Source organism: Chelonoidis abingdonii, chromosome 4, assembly GCF_003597395.2.
Source record: "Chelonoidis abingdonii isolate Lonesome George chromosome 4, CheloAbing_2.0, whole genome shotgun sequence".
Classification (NCBI taxonomy): Eukaryota; Metazoa; Chordata; order Testudines; family Testudinidae; genus Chelonoidis; species Chelonoidis abingdonii.
The window spans coordinates 17,535,157-17,559,720 of NC_133772.1; the positions used below are offsets into that span (position 1 = coordinate 17,535,157).

Below are 24,564 nucleotides of genomic sequence, written 5' to 3' on the forward strand. Positions count from 1 at the left end.
TAACTGCTCGGCTCCACCATTAGGATTGCTATGGGTTTGGGTTAAACCTCTTGAAGCTGGTAGGCATAATGGCGGTCTTTCATTGAGGATAAATGAAAAACAGAATGGACCTCCTTTAAGGCATAAATAGCTGAAACAATGGAAACCTCCACCCAAAGCAAAACCACAGGCAAGACAGGAGTAGGAGCCAGCTTTGAGGCCCAAAGGGAATTCTGTTGCACTCACAGCAGAGCAGAATTTTTGGGCTGAAATTTTTCCACAAAAATGCAGATTTGTTTCAACCAAAACATTCTGAAAATTTGTTTCAAACTCACCAAATTGTTTCAGTTGAAAAAACAAACGAGTGTTTGGTTATGACATTTTATAAATGAAGCTTTTTGAGTGAGTCACAACAAATTTTGTTTAGAAATGTACTCCTAGTTTATTTATTTATTGTATTTATTCATGAATAAGCTCTAAAGCAAAACCAAAGGCTTTGTTCTGGGTTAAACAATGCACTTTGACCCCCAATTTTTTTTTAAAGATCCAATGATCTAAAAAAAATCAGTTATTCACACAGCTCTAACTGTGATCCAATAAACTCAGGACTGAGGGATCGATTGGACTGGAGTGGTGTGTCTGTGTGTGTGAGGGAAGAAGAGAAACACCACAGAAACAAATTCAGGAAAGGCCTGGGAGAGTGGCTTTGAGACAGAGCATAGAAAGAGGAAGATTTTGGGGCTAAGTGCTAGCTAGAAAATGGCTTGGAACTGTGAGCAAAGAAACTTTCTCCTGATGTTTGATTCTTGTTGTTTTCATGGAAACAGGACTTTGTATGGTCTTTGTAAGTGAACCAGATTGCATCAAAGAAATATCTGACTCCAACATCACTTTCTTCTCCTAAGCAAAACAATCAGCAAGGCCTTGAATTTTGGCTAACCACTAGGGTCAAAAAGAGAGAACTGTATCAAATTTCCATCCATTGCAGCCAGCAATGGATTTCTTCGTTTTTGGCAAGGAAGTTTTGGAGCAAACAGATAAGGCTCCAGTGTGTTGACATTTGACAACACCTTTCTTTTGTTGTGAGCAGATGTTTGCTTCTGAGCAGATCTTAACTGTTTGATCTTGCTGTCAAAGGTGCTAATTGCTTTACAAGCTCAGCACCCGACAAAAGAAACAAACATCTTAATACTTCAGAGAGAAATAAAATACACCAAGTGTTGACGCTGGGTGAGCACTATGATATGGGAATTTGGGTGCCAGCACATAATGGAGCAGGGGGCAGTGCCCAGGATATAAAAGTAGGGATTGTAGATTAGATGCGTCAGCCTAGTCTTGCGGCAGTGACCGACGTGTTCTGATCAGCAGCTGCTTGGTGGAAAAATTGAGCACCATGAAGTGGCTCATCCTGGCTCTGGTTTGTCTCCAGCTCTCAGAAGGGCTGGTGAGGTGAGTATTCCAGAACAGATATTGTAGTGAGGAGTGCGTAGAAGTATCCACATAGTAAATAAATGAGCATTTCTGTATTCTGCTAAGTAATGTCCTTATGTTCCTTACAAAGTGCTACTAACTGTATGATATTTGTAAATATATTTCTGCCTCTGCTCAGGTGTCCTCACTTTGGGTGGTAACACACTGATCTGTAGGAAGTACTTAAGAGGAAGGAACAGCATTATGGCAGGATACAGAGAGGAACAACATGAGAGATGCTTGGGAGGACGAACCATTTCCTGAGCTGCTCTTGTTCTTACAGAGTCACTCTGAAGAAAGGAAAGTCTATGCGAGAGGTGATGAAGGAGAAAAGAGTTCTGGAGGATTTTCTGAAGCATCACAAAGTTGATCCCGCCAGGAAGTACCACTTCAATAATTACAATGTCGCTGATGTACCAATAGCCAACTACCTGGATGTGAGTATTAAAGCTCTTCCCTGTCTCCTTTCTTTATGTAGTCTTGCTAGCCTTCTTTCCTTTCTTATTACCTAGTCAATCTATGTACTTCTGTGGTTATAAGTCAATAGATCCCTCTTTTCAGTCTTTGGAAATCTGTAACTATTTTGAAGTGGTTTGGATGAAAAAATCTAACAGAATACAATGAACACACAGATTCTGCTTCCAACTGTATTTCCATTTGGAGTAAAAGCAGAGTCTAGATTGCCCTGCTTCCTCCCACTTCCACTTTATCACTCCCAAGTGTTTGCTGTGTTCCTTGAGACACATCACGTGTCTTCTCCAGAAACTGGACGTCAAGAAGTCACAGTTCTGTTCCTGGCTTTGACTGACTTACTAGGTGAATTGGGCAAATCACTTCTCTTCTTCATACCTCAGTTCCCGCATATGCAAAATAATGGACCACCCCTGTGGACCTTAATTCCTTAAAAGCTGTAAAGACATTTGGCATCTTCAAATGAAAGATGCTAGAGAAATCAAAATGTTGGAAAATGATCAAGAGCACAAAGGAATCCCCCATCCCACACGTCTTCTCTCTTTGTAGTCCTTCTACTTTGGAGAGATCAGCATTGGAACTCCGCCCCAGAACTTCTTGGTTCTCTTCGACACTGGATCCTCCAACCTGTGGGTGCCCTCTACTTACTGCCAGACTGAGGCCTGTTGTGAGTACTGCTCAGCTGTTAAATATTCGGTAAATGCATGTCCTGGGTGCATTGTTTCTGAGAAGTGGAGTCAAATTCCAACTAGACAAGAAGCTATAGCATCTTCCAAACCAAAAATGATCCTCTCAGACAGTATTTGTGAATGTCATACTAAGATATCTGCTAGCCTGCTAAAGCTCTTTTCTAAGCCTTGAATACAGTATGAATCACTCTTTCCTCATAAAAGGTACTACAGTTTTCTAAAGTGGTAGTCCAAAACTCTACAGCTGAGATACTGCACTGCAAAATACTGTAGTGTGTATGCTAAAGTTTAAGCAGTTGTGCTGGGAGACAACAAATGCTGTGAATGGCATAACTATTACCCAGAGTTTTAGCTGGTATAAATTGACTTCAATAGAATTATACTTATTTATATCAGCTGAGGATCTGGCACATAATTCTTAAATGTTATGGTTACAGGTACAATATAGGTAAATAAAGAAGATGTGCATTAAAAAAAGTCTGAGGTTATCTGGCTTAATATCAGTGCTTTGCTCTGTCATATAAGAACTCCTGGGCTGAGTCTTGGTCCTGTTCTTTCACTCCATGGGAAGTCAGCTGTTGGGGAAATGCTGCCTCATCAGGGCACTCAGTCCGCAGTTGAATGAGATCAGCTCAAATCACATTGCAGCTACCAAAGAGAATGGCCATGATGTTGCAGTCTTGTTTTTAATCTAGCCAATCATGCAAGGTTCAACCCCAACCAGTCATCCACCTTTTCCGACATTGGCGTGACCTACACCCTGGACTATGGGTTTGGAGACCTGACTGTGGTTTTAGGTTACGACACAGTGACCGTAAGTGAAATTTGCGCCACCCCCATCACACATTGTCATTTGAGCTGTGTCTCTGGCACCGTCAAAGAGCATTGGGATTAAAAACGTGGGGTTGTGGATAATAAAGTCTTGTTCTGAATGCAACTTATTGAAGTGTGTACCCCACATAGCAGCAGAAATACGTAATCCGTCTTTCTAGTTTAACTGCAGTGGGCTTGGAGACATTTATCTGAGGACACTTTATGAGCTGAATTCCACTGGCCTCCATGTTGTGACACCAGCAGTGAATTTGGTCCTGTACATATGATTTTTATGTTGTTAATTAGACCCTGTTAATACAGGACATAATAAGGGCTTGTGTACATGAGAAACTTGCACCAGTTTTAACTTAAGACGTGAGTTTAAACCGATTTAGTAAAATCAGAGCAAACCCCAGGGTGGATGCCCTTGTGTTATTTTGAATGGTTTATTTTGGTGTCACTGAAGTTGATCAGGAACATAAGAGTGGGTTAGCTTCGTTAAGCAAAGTGACATAAAGCCACTCTTAAAGCGAGAGAAAAGCTTCTACAAAGGAGTTTGCACCAGTTTAGCTGAACTGGTTTAAAAAATGATTTAAGTTAAACATGTCTCGTGTAGACAAGCCTTGAGTTAACCAGTGCATAGGTCAGTTAGGAATAACGCTAGCTATACTAACAATTACTTGGTACAAATTCTATGGCTATGGGGTTTTTTTTTCCTCCGATTTTGCTGTGCCTTGAATTTTCTTTTCTGATTGAGACACTGTCCTCAGCTGACTCCCATCCCATATGGAGTATATGCAGCTGCATAGAGAAGCATTAGGTCGGCATCTAACCCTAAGGATGTGCTTTATCGGACTGTCTTGAGCGTCAGCCACCCTCAAGAATGAAATAGTTGGTGGTTTTTGTTGTCAACATTTAGAATAAAATTCTAGCCAAGAGCAATGATTTTTTCCCCCTGGTAGATCCAGAACATCACCATTGAGCACCAGGAATTTGGTCTGAGTCAGGATGAGCCTAGCAGCCCCTTCTATTATACGTATTTTGATGGGATTTTGGGAATGGCTTATCCTCCCGTAGCCATACCAGGGTACAGCACACTTATGCAGCAGATTCTGCAGCAGGGCCAGCTTACTGAACCCATCTTCAGTTTCTATTTCTCAAGGTAAGATCTCTCTCTCACACCCCTCCTATGTATTTTCAGTCTATATTTCCATCTCTCTCTCTCCCCCCACCATTAGTCTGGTTTCTTACTGTCAATCCATCACCCAGTCCCCCCATCCACATGTATCTTACGCCCCATGCTCCACAGGGCAGAATTTGATCCCTGTCTGATATTTTAACCATTTGTGTTTCCAGGCAACCCACGTATGAATACGGAGGGGAAGTCATCTTGGGAGGCGTTGACACCCAGCTGTTCTCTGGCCAGATTACCTGGGTACCTGTTACCCAAGAAGTTTACTGGAAGATTGGTATTGAGGAGTAAGTTCTGTTTGCAATCCTCCCTTTATTAACATGGGCGTGAGCCTTTCCTCTTTATTGTCCATGGGCACTTTCCAGCTGCAATTAGTGAAGTCAGCTGCCTTTGGTAAACTCTACTTTTCTGTGCTTGAGGCTGAACAAAGGAGGGTTTCTGTCCCATTCTCTAGTTAGCCTAGAGAGATTATTACTTACACAAGATCTGATCTTGGCCCAGGATAAAGGTTGGGTCTGGATTTCAGACACTCTCAAAAGACTTTGAATCCAGGGTTTTGGTTCAAGTAATGCTAAAAGTGCCTCTCCTAGACCCCAATTCAGCAGAGCTCTTAAGCAGTATTTTTAAACATGTCTAAGTCTTGAAGCAGCGACTTAGAGATAGGGGCATGCTTAAGTGCTTTGCTGAAGAGAGAGGGAGATAAGCACACACTGAAAGTTAAGTGTGTGCTGTGTCCTTTGCTGAATTGGGGCCAGTGACAGTGCTTGACTCTATAGAATAAGAGGTCACTGAACTGCACGTTACGGAGTATCTGAAGCCTTGTACTCTTGGCTCAGCCTGCATCAGAGGCATTCTTGTGCCTGATAGACGTGCACAGTGAACTCTGTTGGGTTTCCCTCCTTAGGTTCGCTATTGGACAGCAGGCGACTGGCTGATGCAGTCAAGGCTGCCAGGGCATTGTGGACACTGGGACCTTTCTGCTCACCGTCCCACAGCAGTACATGGAGGACTTCCTGCAGGCTGTGGGTGCCCAGGAATCCAATGGAGAGGTAGGAGCAACAGGTGCCTTGCCGCACTGCCGAGGACATCTGTGAGGGATTTTGCAATGTCTGACACGAGGAATCCAAGACACAAGAAGATGAGGCTGATGGGCTTTTGGGTGATCATACAAGGGTTCCTAGAAGAGCTCAAGGGTTTAAACCAGAAGTTTAAAGCTGGTGACAGCATTAACTACATCTGGGGAACAGAAAGTCTCCCCTGAGTTTGGGGGGGAGAGCTTCTGATCTCCCTTTCCCCAGTGTAAATCAGAAGCAATTCTGCTGAAGTCAGTGGGCCAGATCATTGGCTGGTGTAAATGGGGGTAGCTCTGGAGTGACGTTGACTTACACACCCTGAAGTGCTGTCTCAGTGTAAAGTCAGCATGAGATCTGAAGCAGGCCAAATGGGCGTACCATTGTGGGTGGCCACACATCAGGCAGAAGAGCGTGTGTGAAGCTGGTGAATTGCTGCCTATGTAATGGCAGAGTGCTGCAGAGGGGTTTTTATTACAGCTGTGTGAATAACTGGTTTTGCAGTTTCTCCAGACAACCAAAAATTCTGGGGAAATATTTGGTTCCGTTCCAAAAATGGTCATCTTTCAGCAGATTGGTAAAGTTCATGTCAAGCCACAAAATCTGGTGTGAGCGTTTCCCTTGATAACTGATAACCCCCTGGTTAGGGAATGGGAGAGCCTCAGGTCTGAACTGCTGCTCTGGAGCAGGGACTTGAAATCAGAGTTTCCTCTCTCCCAGGGGAGTGCTCTAACCACCAGGGCCAGGATATTCTGGGCTGTTACCTGCAAAAATCTAGGACACTGTGCCTATACGCTATCGAGGGCTCACGGCGTGCCCCGGTTAGTTTAGGTACCCCCACCTTCTCTCTACCGAGGGCTTATGGACGGATGTAAAGCACCTACCCTTTCTCACTGGGCTCAAGGAAAACCTGGTCAGTTTAAGTACCCGCCCTTACTCACAGTGCTCAGGGCCATACGGGTCTGCGGGAACTTTTCCCAGTGAAGAGCCTCACACAGCTATGCTCTGAACATCTATTTATTAGCAATGTACAGAGAACATATAGGTCAAGCCAATCTCTTATGCTCACCGCTCCCAATATACAGACAAACTTCACCCAGTCAGGATTCACTCGTCCGGGAGTGCTGGTTGATGCCTTTGCATGTCATGGTCATGCAGAGCGCTCAGAATTCTAGCTCTGGTTCCCAAAGAGCATTGCTTTTTATTTGCATTACATAGGTAAACTAGTGACCACCTTTAACTTCACTAAACCTATGACATTATTCGATCGCCCTAGGTAGCAAAATGTAACCTGTCGTGCACTAGCACCTATGTTTCCTCCTCCCCGCTCAGATCTTTTTTGTGCTTTATCTTTCATGCCCGAATTGTCACCTATTTATAACCTTCTTTGTTTGTGAACATGGTCAGCATAAATTCTCGGGTCAGAGCTTATCTGATGTGATGGGGCAAGGCCAGATGGTTACAGTAAAGTACTGAGAAACAGGTATGTTAGCCCCAGGCTAAACAAATCCCTAGGACCATGGTAACCAAATGGCAGTTGCTCCAGGTTAATCAAGCACCTGGAGCCAATTAAGACCTTTCTAGAAGGCAGTGGAGATAGCTACTTTAATTAGAACACCTGCAGCCAATCAGGGCAGGCTAATCAGGGCACCTGGGTTTAAAAAGGAGCTCACCCCAGTCAGGCAGGGAGGAGCCAGAGGAGAAGGAGTGCGAGTGAGGAGCTGGGAGCAAGAAGGCAAGGAGCTGAGAGTGAGAGAGTGTACTGCTGGAGGATTTAGGAGACAAGCATTATCAGACATCAGGAGGAAGATCCTGTGGTGAGGATAAAGAAGGTGTTTGGAGGAGGCCATGGGGAAGTAGCCCAGGGAGTTGTAGCTGTCATGCAGCTGTTACAGGAGGTACTATAGACAGCTGCAATCCACAGGGCCCTGGGCTGGAACCCGGAGTAGAGGGCGGGCCTGGGTTCCCCCCAAACCTCCCAACTCCTGATCAGACACAGGAGGAGTTGACCCAGACTGTGGGGAAGATCACTGAGGTGAGCAAATCTGCCAAGAAGCGCAGGACCCACCAAGGTAGAGGAGGAACTTTGTCACACTGATCTATTTCACGGTTTGTGGGGGTCTTTCTGTATCCTCCCTAAAACTTCCTAGTGCCTGGGTGTCGCTACGTTACAGCCCTTGGTGTTATAACTCTTGGTAGGGGCATTCCTGAGGTGGGGATGCCTTAAGCACTGGAGTAATTTTTTCTCAATTTTAGTGGCTGATCAAGGCTAGTTTACTATAGGAGTGAGTCAAGTCACAGGCTTACAGGGCTGGGTTGCTCTCGATTGCTTCTGTTGAAGCTTGTTCCTCTTTGTATAAAAGCTTAAATATTTATAATGCTAAAGAGATTTAAATCGTTCTCTGCCTGATTCTCATGTTGAAATGGAACAGCTTCAACAGGCGAGACTGAGAAAAACACACCCCTCAATAGCCTAGTGGTTAGAGCACTCAGCACAGAAGAGCTCTGAGTTCAAGTCCAGCTACCGGGTGGGGATTTGAATGTAGACTTCCTATCTCCCAGGAAAGGGCCCTTACCATGGGGCTAAAAGTTACAAAGAGGGAACACATGTCTGAGCGTTGGCACGTGGTTTCCTGGCCCTGAAAAACTTTCCACAGTTGAAACTATCAGGCCAAGTTCACAAATAGTTTTGGTCCACCTGAAACTGCATTTTTCACCAAAATGCTTCTCCCAGCATGAATTTCTGCCCTCAGTTGGGTGGAACGATAGATACCATATAGTGGCCATTCTCCTCTGTTGGGAGCAGTCTCTGCTCTAGGTTGTTACTGTCTTAACCCCCTCTTGTTCTTTTCTTCCACAGTACGTGGCTGACTGCAGCAGCATCCAGGACATGCCGACCATCACCTTCATCATTAACGGATCTCAGTTCCCGCTGCCCCCCTCAGTCTACGTCCTCAATGTATGTATTACTTTAAAGGCAAAACCAACTTCTATCTTACAGAGACAATAAACCATGCATGGTTTCCCAATCGGGAGTCAGAGCTTCTCTGCAAAGGCAGAGACCTTTTCCCCCCCACCCCACCACACTGCAGCTCTGTTTGCCTGTCATTTCTAACAGCACTCAAAAAATGATGAGGTGTTTGTGTTCCAACAATGCGAGCTTATGGGGGCCTGCTCCTGCTCCCTTCAAAACCATTGCAAAGCTCCTAAAAATTCCACTGGCACTTCAGAGTGCAGCCTACACAGCCCTAGAGATGTGTCTATCTCTTTTTCCCTCTTACAGAACAATGGCTACTGCAGCGTTGCGGTTGAGACCACTTACGTATCTTCTCAGAATGAGCAGCCAATCTGGATCCTGGGTAACATCTTCCTTAGGGAATATTATTCTGTCTTTGATATGGCTAATAACAGAGTGGGCTTTGCCCCATCAGCCTAGCCCAACCAGGCCTCACCAGAACCACATGAAGGCATTCCTTTTCCTGTCTCAATCTTCTCTCCTGGACACTGTTGGAATCAGACTGAGTTCATATGGACAAATTGAATCTTTCTTAATGTACCTTGCATACAGCCGTAACTTGCTTTTGGCTTGTGGGTAACAATCAGTGCTCTCCAAATGTATTATTGCGAATAAACTGAAAAGAGTCAAATTCCTTTTTGTTGAGTGAAGATTGAGCCCAGCTGTTTGTTTGTGGTATCACAACCTTATCAGCACACACCAATTGCTACGCAGGTATAAAGGAGGAAATTAACCTCTCAGTGATCCATTTCTGCCCCAATTTCAAAACAGCTAAGCACTTAGCAGCTCCCATTGAGAAAAATGGATTAACCCCCCCTTTTGTTCCTATTAGAAAATCTTCTGCACCACAGAATGGCCTTTCTTTGCACAGCTGTAATGGAGATGCTGATTCTTGACTAGCTGGCAAGGGGATGTGGGCAGCTTCATCCCCTTATGTTTGCAATAGGCTTTGAGATTCTCAGATGGGATGGGGATAGTGGGCCAAAATGTGGTTGCTGGGAAGGAGGTAAAGATCCTGTTTGCGCTCTGTATTTACACGCTATTACCATCGCATAGACGTCCTGAGGCTCTGCCTCTGTTCCTATCCAAGACTACCCTAACCAGTGGAATAGTATGTGGTAGGGCTTTCAAGTGATTAAAAAAATTGATTGCGATTAGCCATGCAATTAAAACAATTAATCATGCTGTTAAACAATAATAGAATACCATTTATGTAAATATTTTTGGATGTTTTCTACATTTTCAAATACACCTCTACCCCAATATAACGTGACCTGATATAACATGAATTTGGATATAATGCGGTAAAGCAGTAGGGAGCCTGGGCCCTTTAAAGCACCACCCGAGCCCCTCTGCTTTAACGCGTTATATCTGAATTAGTGTGGAGCCCCAGGACCTTTAAATCACTACCCAAGCCTCACTGCCAGAGCTCCAGAGGTGATTTAAAGGGCCTGGGGCACCCTGCAGTGGCTGGAGCACCAGACCCTTTAAATTGCTGCTGGGGAAGCCGGTCCAGTCTGGCATGGCTTACTTTAACCTCTGGATACAACGTGGTTTCACCTATAATGCCGTGAGATTTTTTTGGCTTCAGAGGACCGTGTTATATCAGGGTAGAGGTGTATACTGATTTCAATTACAACACAGAATACATAGTGTACAGTGTTCACTTTATATTTATTTTTTATTACAAATATCTGCACTGTAAGAAACAAAAGAGAGAGTATTTTTCAATTCACCTAATACAGGTACTGTGGTGCAAACTCTTTATTATGAAAGTTGAACTTACAAATGTAGAATTATGTACAAAAAAAAAACTGCATTCAAAAACAAAACAATGTAGAACTTTAGCGCCTACGAGTCCACTAAGTCCTACTTCTCGTTCAGCCAATCGCTCAGAGAAACAAGTTTGTTTACATTTGCAGAAGATAATGCTGCTTTTTCTTGTTTACAGTGTCACCTGAAAGTAAGAACAGTCATTCGCATGGTACTGGTGTAGCCAGCGTCGCAAGACATTTACATGTTAGATGTGCTAAAGCAGGGGTGGGTGGCCAACATGTGGCTCTGGAGCCACATGCGGCTTTTCAGAAGTTAATATGCGGCTCCTTGTATAGACATCGACTCTGGGGCTGGAGCTACAGGCTCCAACTTTCCATTGTGCCGAGGGGTTCTCACTGCTCAACCCCTGGCTCTGCCACAGGCTCTGCTCCCACTCTACCCCTTCCCGCCCCCTCCCCTGAACCTGCAGTGCCCTCGCTCCCCTCCAGAGCTTCCTGCATGCCACGAAAGAGCTGATCTGGAGGTGCGGGGAGGGAGCAGGGGCTGCTGGTGGGTGGGAGGTGCTGGGAGCAGGGTGGAGGAGCTGATGGGGGGCTGCTGACGTATTACTGTGGCTCTTTAGCAATATAACAATAACAACAATATAAAGTGAGCAGTGTACACTTTGTGTTCTGCATTGTAATTGAAATCAGTATCTTTGAAAAGGTAGAAAAACATCCACATCTTTTTAAATAAAATCCAGGTGGTATTCTGTTGTTTAACATGCGATTCAAACTGGGATTAATGGCGACTAATTTTTTTGAGCTAATCATGTGAATTAACTGCGATTAATCAACAGCCCTAGTACATGGAGTTCCTGATTTCCCATAACTGCAGCTTTAGTTGTGCCTAAGGCTGGTTACTGTTTCACATGTTGCCAGTGCAGAACCTAATACAGAAACACAAGCTCAGCCTTAAAGAGGTGATGGACTAGGAAAAAAAACAGACAGTAGTTGTCCAAACCCTGCTCCCGCTGAAGAGTCTGGGATTCCGCCATTGACTTCAGGGGGATCAGGATTCAGAAATGCAGTGCAGGCCGGCAGAAGAGCTGCCAGGATGGCTGAGGACTCAGCGGATGGGGGTTCTCTCACGTGATGCAGCTGATGCATGTGGGGAGCTCACCCGCTAATGCTGTGTTTGCAAATCGGCCTTTGGCTACCGCTGGAGAAGGGGAACCTGGGCAGGAAAGGGTGAGAGAGATTAGATACTACAGTCCACAGCATAGTTCAGTTCGTGTCTAAAGCATGTTGTCGCTTTGTGTGCTACTGGAAGGTGCTCTGATACTATGGTGATGAGCACAGTATAAGAATCTGTGTAGACTAGACTAGAATTTCCAGGAAAATGCAATGCAGCCCTTCCAGCATTGTGTGTGTGTTACTATGTCTCTGGGTCCATTGGATGAGACTTTATGATCCACAGTTATTGGATTCCAGGGCACTTCTGTAAGGTTAAGGATTTACCCTGGAGAACTTGCTTATTACTATTTAATATTTATATTACAGTAGCAGCTAGAGGCCTCAGTTAAAACTGAGGTCTTATTGTGCTAGGTGCTGTATGGAGATATATGAGAGAGTCCCTGCCCCAAAGAGCTGATCATCTAAATACACAAAGGGTGGGAGGGGAAACTGAGGCGTGGTGATTTCTACAGCAGGTCAGCAGCAGAGCTGTGGCAATAATGCAGGTCTCCTGAGTCCCAGTGCTCTAGCCACTGCCTCTTGGTCAAAATATCCTTTCTCCTCATGGTTGTGCATTGTGTGCTAATTAGCTGCTGCCATCCATCCCAGAAGCAGCTGCATTCTAGTAGTGCTTTGGTAGTCTATCTATAAATGTTGGTTTCCCAGCCCACTCTTCTTCGGCCCATTTTGTCTGAGGGAAAGGAAGCACACAGTGACCTCAAAGCCTGAGGGCTTGAATGCAAACGATCAGCATTAAAGGACCCAAAGAGTCAAATCCTGCTTTCATTTAAACTGGCATAAAACCAGCAAGATTCCACTGATGTTAGTGGGGTTCCTTTACTCACAATTTTCACAGATGCAAGAAAGCCCAGTTTGGCCTCATCATTTTACCACTGAGAAATGTCCCTGGGCCTCTATATCTGGCACAAGGAAGGGCATGAAAAGCTTTTAGATGTAGTCATGTGCCAGGGCAAGGGCTGTGAGCAGGGGTACTTTGTTTCAGTTTCCAATGCCCCTCATTTCAGAGCCAGCTGTTTGCCACCAGGAAGCATCTTGGCCCCTTGTGGTGGCATGCTGAGGCGCATGCGTCGCTATGGTAGAATCTATAGGGAGCAGCGAGTTGGGAACTTACTTGTCTGAAGCCTGGGAAAGGAAAGTGCTTCATAAACTAGCCAGAAGGCATGTATGTGCCCAAGCAGAACTGAGAGAGCATGCTAATGTTGCCCTAGATTTGAGAGGGGGTGTCCCCCTGATTTTGGTGCACAAACCATATTGTGTGCATTCAGCCAGCATGAATTAATAAAACAGAACACCACATAGTTAAGGGTTAATTTGAAGAAGCAGAGCTCCTGGAAGCAAGGTCAACGTTACCTGTAGGTTTGCAGTTTCTGCTAATTGGAATGGGAGGAGAGGAGAAAAGAGTCAACATATTGAGACTGAAAGAAAATAAGGGGATGAAAACTTTGAATTTGGATGCCTTTGAGAGAGAAGCTTATTATGACTAAGATTGTTAGGAATGTTTGTTGATAAGTAGTTTGCTGAAGTTAGGAGAGGTGATGATCCAGTAGAGCAGGGGTTCTCAAACTGGGGGTTGGGACACCTCAGGGGGTCATGAGGTTATTACACGGGGGGTCGTGAGCTGTCAACCTCCACCCCAAACTCTGCTTTGAATCCAGCATTTATAATGGTGTTAAATATATAAACAAGTGTTTTTAATTTATAAGGGGTGGTTGCACTCAGAGGTTTTCTATGTGAAAGGGGTCAGCAGTAAAAATGTTTGAGACTCACTGCAGTAGAGGGTCACTGTGTGTTTTGTAAAGTTATAAAAAGACTAGATAATAGAGTGTACTTTGGAGCAGTTCTCTGAAGCTATCCTGTGAGACTCTTTCCTGACACCTTACTCCCCAGTGGGGAAGCCACCGCCATCCTCACATTCCAAACCAGTCACATTGAAATAATGTGGCGTTGGGCTGTTAGGAAGATGATCTGGTCCTGATAATGCCCATCACCAGCAGATAAAGAAACAGATCTTAAGATGGTTGAAGAAAACTTCATTTGATAGCATCTTGCCAGGCAAGAAATCACTTATCAGTGGTTGTGGTTGTGAAACCTCCATTTCTGTATTGTTTTATCTTTATGGCCCCCACTTTTCTATTGTTAATCTGTCTGGTTCTCTAATTGTTTCTGTCTGCTGTATAATTAATTTTGCTGAATATAAGTTAATTAGGATAGTGGGATATAACCGGTTAAAGAATTACGTTATAATATCAACAAGGAGTCTGGTGGAACCTTAAAGACTAACAGATTTATTTGGGCATAAGTTTACGTGGGTAAGAAACCTCATTTCTTCAGATGCATGGAGTGAAAATTACAGCTGCAGGCATTATATACTGACACATGAAGAGAAGGGAGTTACCTCACAAGTGGAGAACCAGTGTTGACAGGTCCAATTCAATCAGGGTGGATGTAGTCTACTCCCAATAATAGATGAGAAGGTGCCAATTCCAGGAGAGGCAAAACTGCTTTTGTAATGAGCCAGCCACTCCCATCCCTATTCAAGCCCAAATTATGTATTGTAACATATGTTAGGATTGGTTAATCCTAACATATGTTACAATATGTTGACTGGGGTCAAAAAGGAAGTAGGGGAAAGGGAAATTGGAATCATGTTTGCTGAGGGGGAACGGGAATAGGGAATGGGGAACAGGGACACAGACAAGGCTCTGTGGTGTCAGAGTGGGGAAGGGAACAGATTATTTCGGTGTATAGAGATAAGCTTGACTGGTGTGAAGGGCTTTGGAATATGCTTGCTAGGAAACTAAGCTCAATAAACATCGCATTGTCTGTGCTTCGAACTTCTGGTCTTCTGCTTTCTGTCTACGTGACAAAAACCGGGGAGAGAGGGTGCAGGGAAAGCCTTCTAACATACCATCTTAGATTCTAGGTAATTATGTGGGATGTTTTAAGCCTATTGCTTATGTCTGTGTGTGCATAAATCTAATAAATTATAGTTTTAGATAAGAGCATGCTGACTTGTGTCAATTTTTATCAGATGAAAGCGCTGTGTTACCATTGATTTATTCCTGACACTGACTGGTGTGAAACTATTAAGTCATCATTGCTATGGGTTCTGAAAACCCTGGGTAAAGCTATTTCCAATGCACTGCTGCCTGCGCCCCTGTTGCTGTCCAATGTCCCTGGGGCATCCTTGTATTACATCTGTTCAAACAGAGGATCAGTAAAAAGCTGTTGTCAGGGCATGTGTGATCCAGCATCCAAGAAGGGGTTAAAAAGGTCCACATGTGTAGTTACAGGGATATCTTGGAGAGTTCCTGGAGGCCTCACCATTCCTATTATTTCAAGTGGCAAGAAGAGGAAGGCTTACACCTCATACCGTCAACCGGTGGAGTGCCTTGCCAGAGGACGCTGTGAAGGCCAAGACAATACTAGGGTTAAAAAAGGAACTAGATAAGTTCATCGAGGATAGGTCCATCAATGGTTATTAGTGTGGATGGACAGGGATGGTATCGCTCACCTCTGTTTGCCAGAAGCTGGGAATGGGCAACAGGAGCTGGAAACTTTGATGATTACTTGTTCTTTCATTCCCTCTGGGGCACCTGGCATGGCCACTGTCCAAAGACAGAACTGGGCTAGATGGACCTTTGGTCTTGTCATAAACAGATAGCTAAGGTTAATGTTTTTTTACCGGTAAGGGGTTAACAAGGGAACCAAACCCTGACCAGAGGACCAATCAGGAAACCGGATTTTAAAGCTCAGGGAGGGAATGTTTGGGTGTGTGTCCCTTTGTGTGTGTCTTTTGTCTGTCTCTCGGCTATGAGAGGGATCTTTCTATCTTCAAGCTTCTAATCTTCTTTCCCAGTTGAGTACAGTATAAGACAATATAGGTTTTATATTGTTTTGTATTTATATGTGTGTAGTTGCGGATGTTTAATTGTATTCTTTTTGAATAAGGTTGTTATTCATTTTTTTAAAGCAATTGACCTGTTGTCAACCTGATACAGAGACTATGTTTATGTGTTGTTCTTTCTTTTATATAAGGCTTTCTTTTTAAGACCTGTTGAGTTTTCTTGGGTAGCTAAGGAACAAAGGAAAGGAATTCTCTTTGTGTAGATTACGAGGGTGAATCTGTGCAGCTCAGGGAAGAAGAAGGGGGGGAAGGTGAATTGTCCTCTCTGTTTTTGAAGTCAAGGAGTTTAAGTACAGTATCGTCCAGGATAACCAGGGAGGGGAGCTGGGGATGAGGTAAAGAGAGACAAGGGGAGGAGGTTGTTTTCCCTTTGGTGTGGACTCAGGGCCTCTGGTCTGGGTCCCAGAGAAGGTGTTGAGGAGACCAGAGGAGCAAGCCTGCAATTCATTCCTCGTCTGGCTGGTGGCAGCGATATCAGATCTAAGCTAGTAATTAAGCTTAGAGGGTTCATGCTAGCTTCTCATTTTATGAACGCTAAGGTTCAAATCTGAGTAGGAAGCTACGACAGGTCTGACCCAGTATGGCCGTTCTTATGCTCTCACAATGAGCTTTGTCCTGAGATCCTGTGCAGATCTAGGACTGTGGGACTTAGCCCCTGAGTTCATGTTACAGAAGGTGAGTTGGTGTCAATGACACTTACCTGTGTTGAAGTAACTCCTTAGGAAGTTGGGGCCCAATTGTGATGTCAGGCACAGTGCCCTCAGCTACGATCAGTGGGAATAGCTGAAAGCCTGTCCTGGGAAAACAGTTCCACAGAATTCGAATCCTGGGTTTTCCTGCTTCGTGTTTGCTGACGGATATTAAAATCCTAGTGATGACAAGGCAGTTAAGAGTTTTCACGTGTTGGAGCAGCTCAAGATTAAGACCTTGGTGGAGCCTACGGTTTACCTTTTCCTGGTCACGTGTTAAAATCACAACACCTTTTCTTTGCTAGATTTCACCTCATTTCAGGGCTCATCTACGTGGTAAATTACCGTATGGCAAGCGAGGACGTCAATCTACATTGCATCTTTTTGCCACACAGTAATGGCTACTGCTACAGTGCACAGAAAGTCTCCAGGTACAGCTTGGTGCACTGTGCTTTCACATAGTACGCCAAGCCACACTCTCGCACTTTCAGTGTGTCAGAGCAGCGTCTGCGTGGGATGTTACTGCGTAGGAAGATGGGGCCCTGTAGTGTCACGCCCTGGCGTGTACAGTAATTTGCCATGTAGACAAGCCCTTAATACCACGTGTCAGCTTTTCTGAGGTAAGAACACACCTTTTTCCTAGTGGTGACAAGGCCTTCCAGCACTAAGTGACTTCAGATTAGAGCTGGTTGAAAAGTTTTTGTCTTAAGTTTTTTTTGTTTTTAGTTTTTTTTGTTTTTAATGAGCAAATGGCTTTTTTTCCACAAAAATCGAAGCTTGCTCCAAATAAAATTCTGATTTTAATTTAAAAAAAATTTTTAACAAAAGAAAAGAAATGCAAACATTTTACACTGTTTTTTGTTTAAGTTTTTGCTTTTCGATGGAAGGTCAAGAAATTTTGACGCAAATTAAAATGTTTCCCTTTCATTAACATTTTTTGTAGGAAAAAATACGTTTTATATACATTTATACACTTTATATAACTGCCCCTTCATTAGTATTATCAATTTCCATTCAGTCTAAAGAATGTTTTCCTTTGTTTTTGAAAAGAATGAGCCGGTGTTTGAAGCAAACAGATAATATTCCAGCATGCTGATTTTTCGATAAGACATTCCTTTGTCAGACGCAGAAGTTTCCTTCTCATTGGACCTTAATCATTTGATCTTGCTATCGAAGGCATTAATTGCTTTATAATCTCAGCACCCAAGAAAAGAAATGAATTTTTAAATACACAGAAGGTATTGACATTGCATTAGTGCGGTGAGATAGGAAATTGGGTGTCAGCAATTAATGGGTATCCTGGGTACAATGCCCATGGTATAAAAATAGAGACTCCATATCACAGACTTCAGTCCACTTTTGCTGGGGTGACTGACACATTCTGTACAGGAGCTGGCTGGTGGAGAAATCAAGCACCATGAAGTGGCTCATCCTGGCCTTGGTTTGCCTCTATCTCTCAGAGGGGCTGGTGAGGTGAGTATCCCAATGCCAGTATTGTAGTGATGAGGACATAGAAGTACCTAGACAGGTAAAAGACAGACATCAGCATTTCTGTATTCAGCTAAGCCCATGCCCTTATCTTTCTTTAGACCATCTACTATTTCTGTGATATGGGCATATCTATTTATGCCTCTGCATGGTCTGCCTCACTTTGGGTGGTAGAACATTGACCACTAAGAGGCCCATAAGATGGGGGAACAGCATTATGGCAGGGACAACATGACAGGTGACAGAAGGATGAACGCTTTCCTTGCTGATTTCTGAGTTCTATTCTTCATTCTGTGCAGAGTCACACTGAGGAAAGGCAAGTCTGTCCGAGAGGTGATGAAGGAGAAGGGAGTGCTAGAGGACTTCCTGAAGAACCACAAAGTAGATCCAGCCCGAAAGTACTACTTCAATAATTACAATGTTGCTGAGGAACCAATAGCCAATTACCTGGATGTGAGTATTAAGGCTCCTTCTCTCTCTTCCTTCGCTGTCCTATAGCTCTACTAGCTATTCCTTGTTTATTACTTACCTACCCACACAATTACCTAATGCATCTATGTACTTGTATGGTCCCATTAGCGTAGTATCTATTTCTTCTTCTTTGTGGTGATAAGCCAATAGAAAGTTTTGATCCCTCTTCTCAGACCTTGGAAAACTGTAAGTATTTGCAGAAAAAGCGGTGCTTGGTTTCTGCTGTTTATTTTCTGCTTTGTTACTCTCAAGTATTTGCTGTATGTTCTCTGGGACATTTCCAGAGAAAGGTGTTAGGATTGTAGTATGGACTGGGAGTCAGATCTGGGGTCTGTTCCTGGCTGTGCTACTGAATTCTGAGTGAGCTTGGGCAAGTCACTTCCCCTCTCCATGACTCCTTCGCCCAGTATGCATCAGGGGAATAATGGTAAACATCTTATCTCACCCCTTGTGAAGCTTAGTTCGTTAATGGCACTAAAAACCTTTAGGATCCTCAGCTGGAAGTAGTTAGAGAAGGTCAAAATGTTATTTTAAAATGATAAATAGTGCAAAGGAATCCACCTGCCCACACGTCTTTTCTCTTTTTTGCAGTCCTTCTACTTTGGAGAGATCAGCATTGGAACTCCGCCTCAGAACTTCTTGGTTCTCTTCGACACTGGCTCCTCCAACCTGTGGGTGCCCTCTACGTACTGCCAGAGTGAGGCCTGCTGTGAGTACAGCTCGGCTCCTTAGCATAGGTGCATGTCCTGGGTGCATTGTTCCTGAGAAGCGTAGTCAAATTCCAACCAGCCAAGAAGAACTGGTCCTCTCAGACAGGCTTTGGGAATGTCATACACCCGTATCTGCTACTCCTGTTCTGGAGAGCTTCACTAAGCTATGGCGACCATATGGATCGCTCTTTCCTCATAAAAAGGTACTATGGTATTCTAAAGTCGTTGTCGACAACGTCAGCAGTGATGCTGCAGCGTATTCTGAAGTTCAAGGAGTCACGCTGGGAGACAACTACTGCTTTGAATGGCATAACTATTGGCCAGGCTTCAGCTGATGTAAATTGACATAGGTGCATTAGTTTCAAAAGAGTGACACTGATTTACAACAGACGATCTTGCCCAAATTTCTTAGCTACTCTGGTGTTGGGTGCAATAGAGATAAGAAGATAGATAATGTTGGTGACGTAAGAACTCATGCTCAGTGGTTAGTGCAGGGGTCAGGTTAGAGGAGAAGGTGGTAGTCAGGAATTGGAGCTTGGGATCTGAACTGGAGTCAGAGGCCTCATGCCAGAAGCAAGGGTCAGAGAGCTGAAGTTAGGAATCAAAGCCGAAAGTCAGGACCGGGTTTTCTGGAGCAAGGCAAGGTGGGAGACAGAGGAGCTATCATAGCCGTAGGGAGATGCTTTGAGCAAATGCTGTGCCACTGCTGCTGCCTTAGGCACTAGTTTGCTGACTCTTTACAGCAATCAGGCAGCCTACCACAGGCCAGCTGTGCCGGTTAGGTTGCCCAGGGCTCTGCTACAAGCCCTGATTCCTGACAAATAGGTACATACAGAATGAGGTGATGCCGTTTGCATTAGTGCTCTTCTCTGTTATGCAGAAACTCCTGGGCTAACTCTTGGCTCTGTTCTTTCACTCCATGGGAAGTCAGCTGTTGGGAAGTGCTGCCCTGTCGGGCTATTCAGTCACCGGGTGGATGGGAGGCGTCAAATCCAGGAGAGTCACCATGATCTTGTTTTTAATCCAGCCAGTCATGCCAGGTTCAACCCCAACCAGTCATCCACGTTTTCCAATGATGGACAGACCTACACCCTGAGCTACGGGAGTGGCAGCCTGACTGTGATTTTGGGTTATGACACAGTGACAGTAAGTGAAATATGCACCGCTCTATCATGCATCGCCATTCACACAGTCCCAGGCCAGAAGGGACCATTGCAATCATGGAGTCTGACTTCCTGTATAACACAGCCCATAGCACTTCTCCAACATATTTCTTAGAACAGAGCTTTTGGAAAAACAACTCATCTTGATATCATAATTGCCAGTGGTGGAGAATCCACCACAACCCTTGGTAACTTGTTCCAATGGTTAATTACCCTCATGGTTAAAAATGTGTGACTTATTTCCAGTCTGAATTTGTCTATCTTCAATTTCCAGACATTTGATCATGTTAGACCTTCCTCTGTTAGATTGAAGAGTCTGTCATTAAACATTTGTTCCCGCAGAGATACTTTTAGGGTGTAATCACGGCACCCCTTAACTTTCTATTTGTTAAGCTAAACAGATGGAGCTCTTTGAGTCTATCGCTATCAGGCATGTTTTCTAATCTATTTGGGCTGCATCTCTAAAATCATCAGACTGCATTAGTATTAAAAACAGCAAAAGTCACTGATAAAACTTTTCTCTAGAATATGTGATACATTGCTCTAGTTTTACTGCATGGGACATGGGGACATTTATCTGAGGACACTTTATGAGCTAAATGAATCCATGGCTGATGACGCCAGGGATGAATTTGGTCCTGTACATTTGATTTTTATGTTGTTGATTGGACCCTGTTAATACAGGACATAATAAGGGCTGGTGTATATGAAGCTTGCACCAGTTTTAACTTAAGGTGTGAATTTAAACCGATTTAGTTAAGTCAGTGCAAACTCCAGTGTCGACAGTCCTATGTCTGTTTAAGAGTGGCTTATTTGGGTATAGCTGAATTGATCAGAAACATAAGAGGGCACAGTCATCTGATTTTGTTACTGTAATTTTGTGTAAAATTCCAGGTTAGAGCGATTATTTTCTTCCCTGATAGGTGCAGAACATTGCCATCACCAATCAGGAATTTGGTCTGAGTGAAGATGAACCTACCAACCCCTTCTACTATGCCCATTTTGATGGGATTTTGGGAATGGCTTATCCTGCCATGGCAGTAGGGGGCTCCTATACACCTATGCAGGAGATGTTGAAGCAGAGCCTGCTTACTGAACCCATCTTCAGTTTCTATTTCTCCCGGTAAGATCTCTCTCACTACCTCTCTCTGTCTCCATTACCACATATAACACTCTATTTTCCCATTTCTCTTTACATTGTACCTGTCTCTCTATATATCATATACCAACTCACCCACTCACTCTTTATCTGACCTTATGTATCTATACATCTGCTCACCCACCCACTCACCCACTGCTATGTCTCTTCACCCACTGGGTGACAGGGGATGGATCACTTGATGATTACCTGTTCTGTTCATTCTCTTTGAAGCATCTGGCATTGGCCACTGTTGGAAGACAGGATACTGGGCTAGATGGACCTTTGGTCTGACTCAGTATGGCCATTCTTATGTCCTGTCTGTTGGTCTACTACCATAAGTACTCTGTTTATTTTCTCTCTGTCTAACCATTGACCCCCCAACACCACACATATCATCCCACCCCCCATTCACATATATGTTACAGCTCCTGCTCCATAGGAGGATAGTTTGTGTAACATATGTCTGATATGTAACCATGTATGTTTCCAGCCAACCAACATATAATTATGGAGGAGAAATCATCTTTGGAGGTGTTGACACCCAGCTGTTCTCTGGCCAGATTACATGGGCACCCGTGACCCAAGAGGTTTACTGGCAGATTGGTATTCAGGAGTAAGTTCTGTTTGCAACCCCTCCACTCCCCGACCCTTTATTAACATAGGCATTGGCCTTTCCTCCTTATGGTCTGTAGGGAGCCTTTCTGGCTGTAATGAGTGGAGTCAGTTGCCCTGTGTCAACTCAAACTCTCCCTGGAGAAGGATGAATTTGGATCAGATCTGGATTTCAGGCACCCTCAAAAGGAGTTTGGATCCAGGTTTTTGGTTCTAGTAATAAAAGCTGCTAACCTAGGTTTCTATTCTGCAAACCAATTTGAACTTTAAACACATGAGGAAATCCCATTTATGTTAATAGGACTTAAGCGTTTACTTAAAGTGAGGTGTATGCTTAAGTGCTTTGATGAACAGAGATGGGCTTAAGCTTGTACTAAGAGTTAAGCATGTGCTTCTGTGCTTTGCTGAATCAGAGCCAGGGACAATGCTTGTCTGTATAGAATAAGGGTCCCAGGGCTGCAGGTTATAGTGTATCCAAAACCTGATCTCATCCTGCATCAGAAGCAGTTCCTTTGGCTGACAAGTTGCTATAATGATGTTTCTTGTATTTCCCTCCTGAGGTTTGCTATTGGACAGCAGGCGACTGGCTGGTGCAGCCAAGGCTGCCAGGCTATTGTGGACACTGGGACGTTTCTGCTCACTGTCCCACAGCAGTACATGGGGGACTTCCTGCAAGCTGTGGATGCTCAGGAATCCAATGGAGAGGTAGGAGCAACAGGTGCCTTGCCGCACTGCCAAGGACATCTGTGAGGGATTTTGCAATGCCTGACATGAGGAATTTGTGACACAAGAAGATGAGAATGATGGACTTTTGGGTGATCAGGCACAGGTTCCTAGAGGAGCTCAGGGACAGAGTCTTAAAGCTGGTGACGGCACTAATTACAACTGGGGAACAGGAAGTCTCTCCTGAGTTTGGGGAGAGAGCTCCTGATCTTCCTTTCCCCAGTATAAATCAGAAGTAACTCTACTAACATCTGTGGACCAGAGATCTGGCTGGTGTAAATCAGCCCAGCTCTGGAGTTGGGCTGATTTACCCCAGTTGAGGAGCTGGCCCAGTGTAAAATCAGCAGGAGATCTGAAGCTGGCGTGGTGAACGTAAGCATGTGTGGGGCTAGTGAAGCTGCTGCCCATGTGAGGGCAGAGTGCAGCAGGGTGGTTTCTCCCCTCTATTGGCTAGAAGGGTCGATACCTGGCAGTGCTACTTGCCTCTATTGGAGGCCCTGTAAGGGCAGCTTCTGCTCTCGACTGTCACAGCTGTAACCCTCAATTGTGTTTCGTTTCCACAGTACGTGGTAAACTGCAACTACGTGCAGAACATGCCTACCATCACCTTTGTCATTAGCGGATCCCAGTTCCCGCTGCCTCCCTCTGCCTATGTCTTCAACGTATGTATTATTTTAACAGCATAAAACACTTTTATCTCACCGAGACAGTGACCCAGCAGGAAGCCAGAGTTTCTGTGCAAACGCAGAGACCTTTCTCCTGCACTGCAGCTCTGTTTGCCTGGGGTGGGGTGGTTGCATTCCAACACTGTGAGCTTGTAGGAGGGCCTGCTGCCTGCTCCCATCAGTCACTGCAAAGCTGCCACTAATTCTGCTGGGGCTTCCATGGCTAGCCTATATAGCCCTCTGCCTAGTCAAACAGCCCTGATGCGACCTCTCTCTGTTTTTCCCTCTGATAGAATAATGGCTACTGCACAGTTGGGATTGAGCCCACGTACCTGCCTTCCCAGAATGGGCAGCCCCTCTGGATCCTGGGAGACATCTTCCTCAAGGAATATTATTCTGTCTATGACATGTCCAATAACAGAGTGGGCTTTGCCCCATCAGCCTAGACAAGCAGTTCATCCACCTGAAAAGGATGAAGCCTTTCCCCTTCCTCTTTTCCACTGGACACTGATGGAATCAGACTAAGTTCATATGGACAGATTGCATCCTTCTTCATATGCCTTACATAGCTTTTCTTTGGTTTGCATGCAATAATCAGTGCTCTCCAAATGTATCGTTACAAATAAACTGTAGTGAATCCAATTGTCTTGTGTCGTCTTTGGAGTTTGTTGAGTGAAGATTGAGCCCTCCTCTCTGTTTGTGGGTCCTGCAACCTTATGATGGTGCATGCACTACTCACTGGGACACAAAGCAGCAAGTTAATCTCTTGGGTCCTTCTACACTGCCGTAAAAACCCTGCAGTACCGAGTCTCCGAGCCCAGCTCCACTGACGTGGGGTAGGGCTGCAGGGCTACATATCACAGTGTAGAGGTTCAGGCTTGGGCTCTGAGACCCTCCCCACTCGTGGAGTCTTGGACCCTGGGCTCCAGCCTGAGCCTGAACAGCTACACTGCCATTTTTAGCTCCGCAGCCTGAGCCCCGCAAGCCCGAATCAGCTGAGCCAGGCCAGCTGTGTCCATGCTCTGGGTTTTTTATTGCAGTGTAAACATATCCTCTGTTATCCACTCTGGGCCAGACTTTTGAAAGAGCTGGGCACTTAGGCTATGTCTACACTTCAGTGTAAGCGTGGGCTCAGACCCAGACTTGAGCCCAAACTCCTTTCTGTCTACACACACATCCCTCAAACTTGGTCCCAGACCTAGGGTCCTATCATGAATTTTCCTATTATAAATCAACCTGTGTGGTCTATGAGGGCCTGCTTCCAGACAGTTATAGCAACCTGCT

General features: G+C 44.6%; 2 protein-coding genes across 2 annotated transcripts; both read left to right on the forward strand.

The window, feature by feature from the left end:
* The first annotated feature begins 1,372 nt into the window (after positions 1-1,372).
* Positions 1,373-9,185, forward strand: LOC116818123 (pepsin B-like). Its single transcript, XM_032768810.2, is given in 9 exon segments — positions 1,373-1,428; positions 1,733-1,886; positions 2,470-2,587; positions 3,305-3,423; positions 4,385-4,584; positions 4,779-4,901; positions 5,519-5,663; positions 8,545-8,643; positions 8,968-9,185. Coding segments are annotated over 9 exon segments (1,167 nt in total). The 3' UTR covers positions 9,121-9,185.
* An 8,539-nt stretch (positions 9,186-17,724) lies between these two features.
* LOC116818131 (pepsin B-like) lies at positions 17,725-23,726 on the forward strand. The gene is made up of 9 exons (XM_032768823.2): positions 17,725-17,780; positions 18,095-18,248; positions 18,858-18,975; positions 20,004-20,122; positions 21,063-21,262; positions 21,771-21,893; positions 22,453-22,597; positions 23,179-23,277; positions 23,574-23,726. The coding sequence occupies exons 1-9, from the start codon at positions 17,725-17,727 to the stop codon at positions 23,724-23,726; spliced, it is 1,167 nt and encodes a 388-aa protein (XP_032624714.1).
* The last annotated feature ends 838 nt before the right edge of the window (positions 23,727-24,564 follow it).

What these genes read in the sequence shown, in the direction of transcription:
- LOC116818131 (XM_032768823.2), top strand. Translation starts at nt 17,725, where the DNA reads ATGAAGTGGCTCATCCTGGCCTTGGTTTGCCTCTATCTCTCAGAGGGG. An exon ending in CAATAGCCAATTACCTGGAT is followed by an intron (nt 18,249 to 18,857) that starts GTGAGTATTAAG and finishes TCTTTTTTGCAG; the next exon opens with TCCTTCTACTTTGGAGAGAT. An exon ending in CTGCCAGAGTGAGGCCTGCT is followed by an intron (nt 18,976 to 20,003) that starts GTGAGTACAGCT and finishes TTTTTAATCCAG; the next exon opens with CCAGTCATGCCAGGTTCAAC.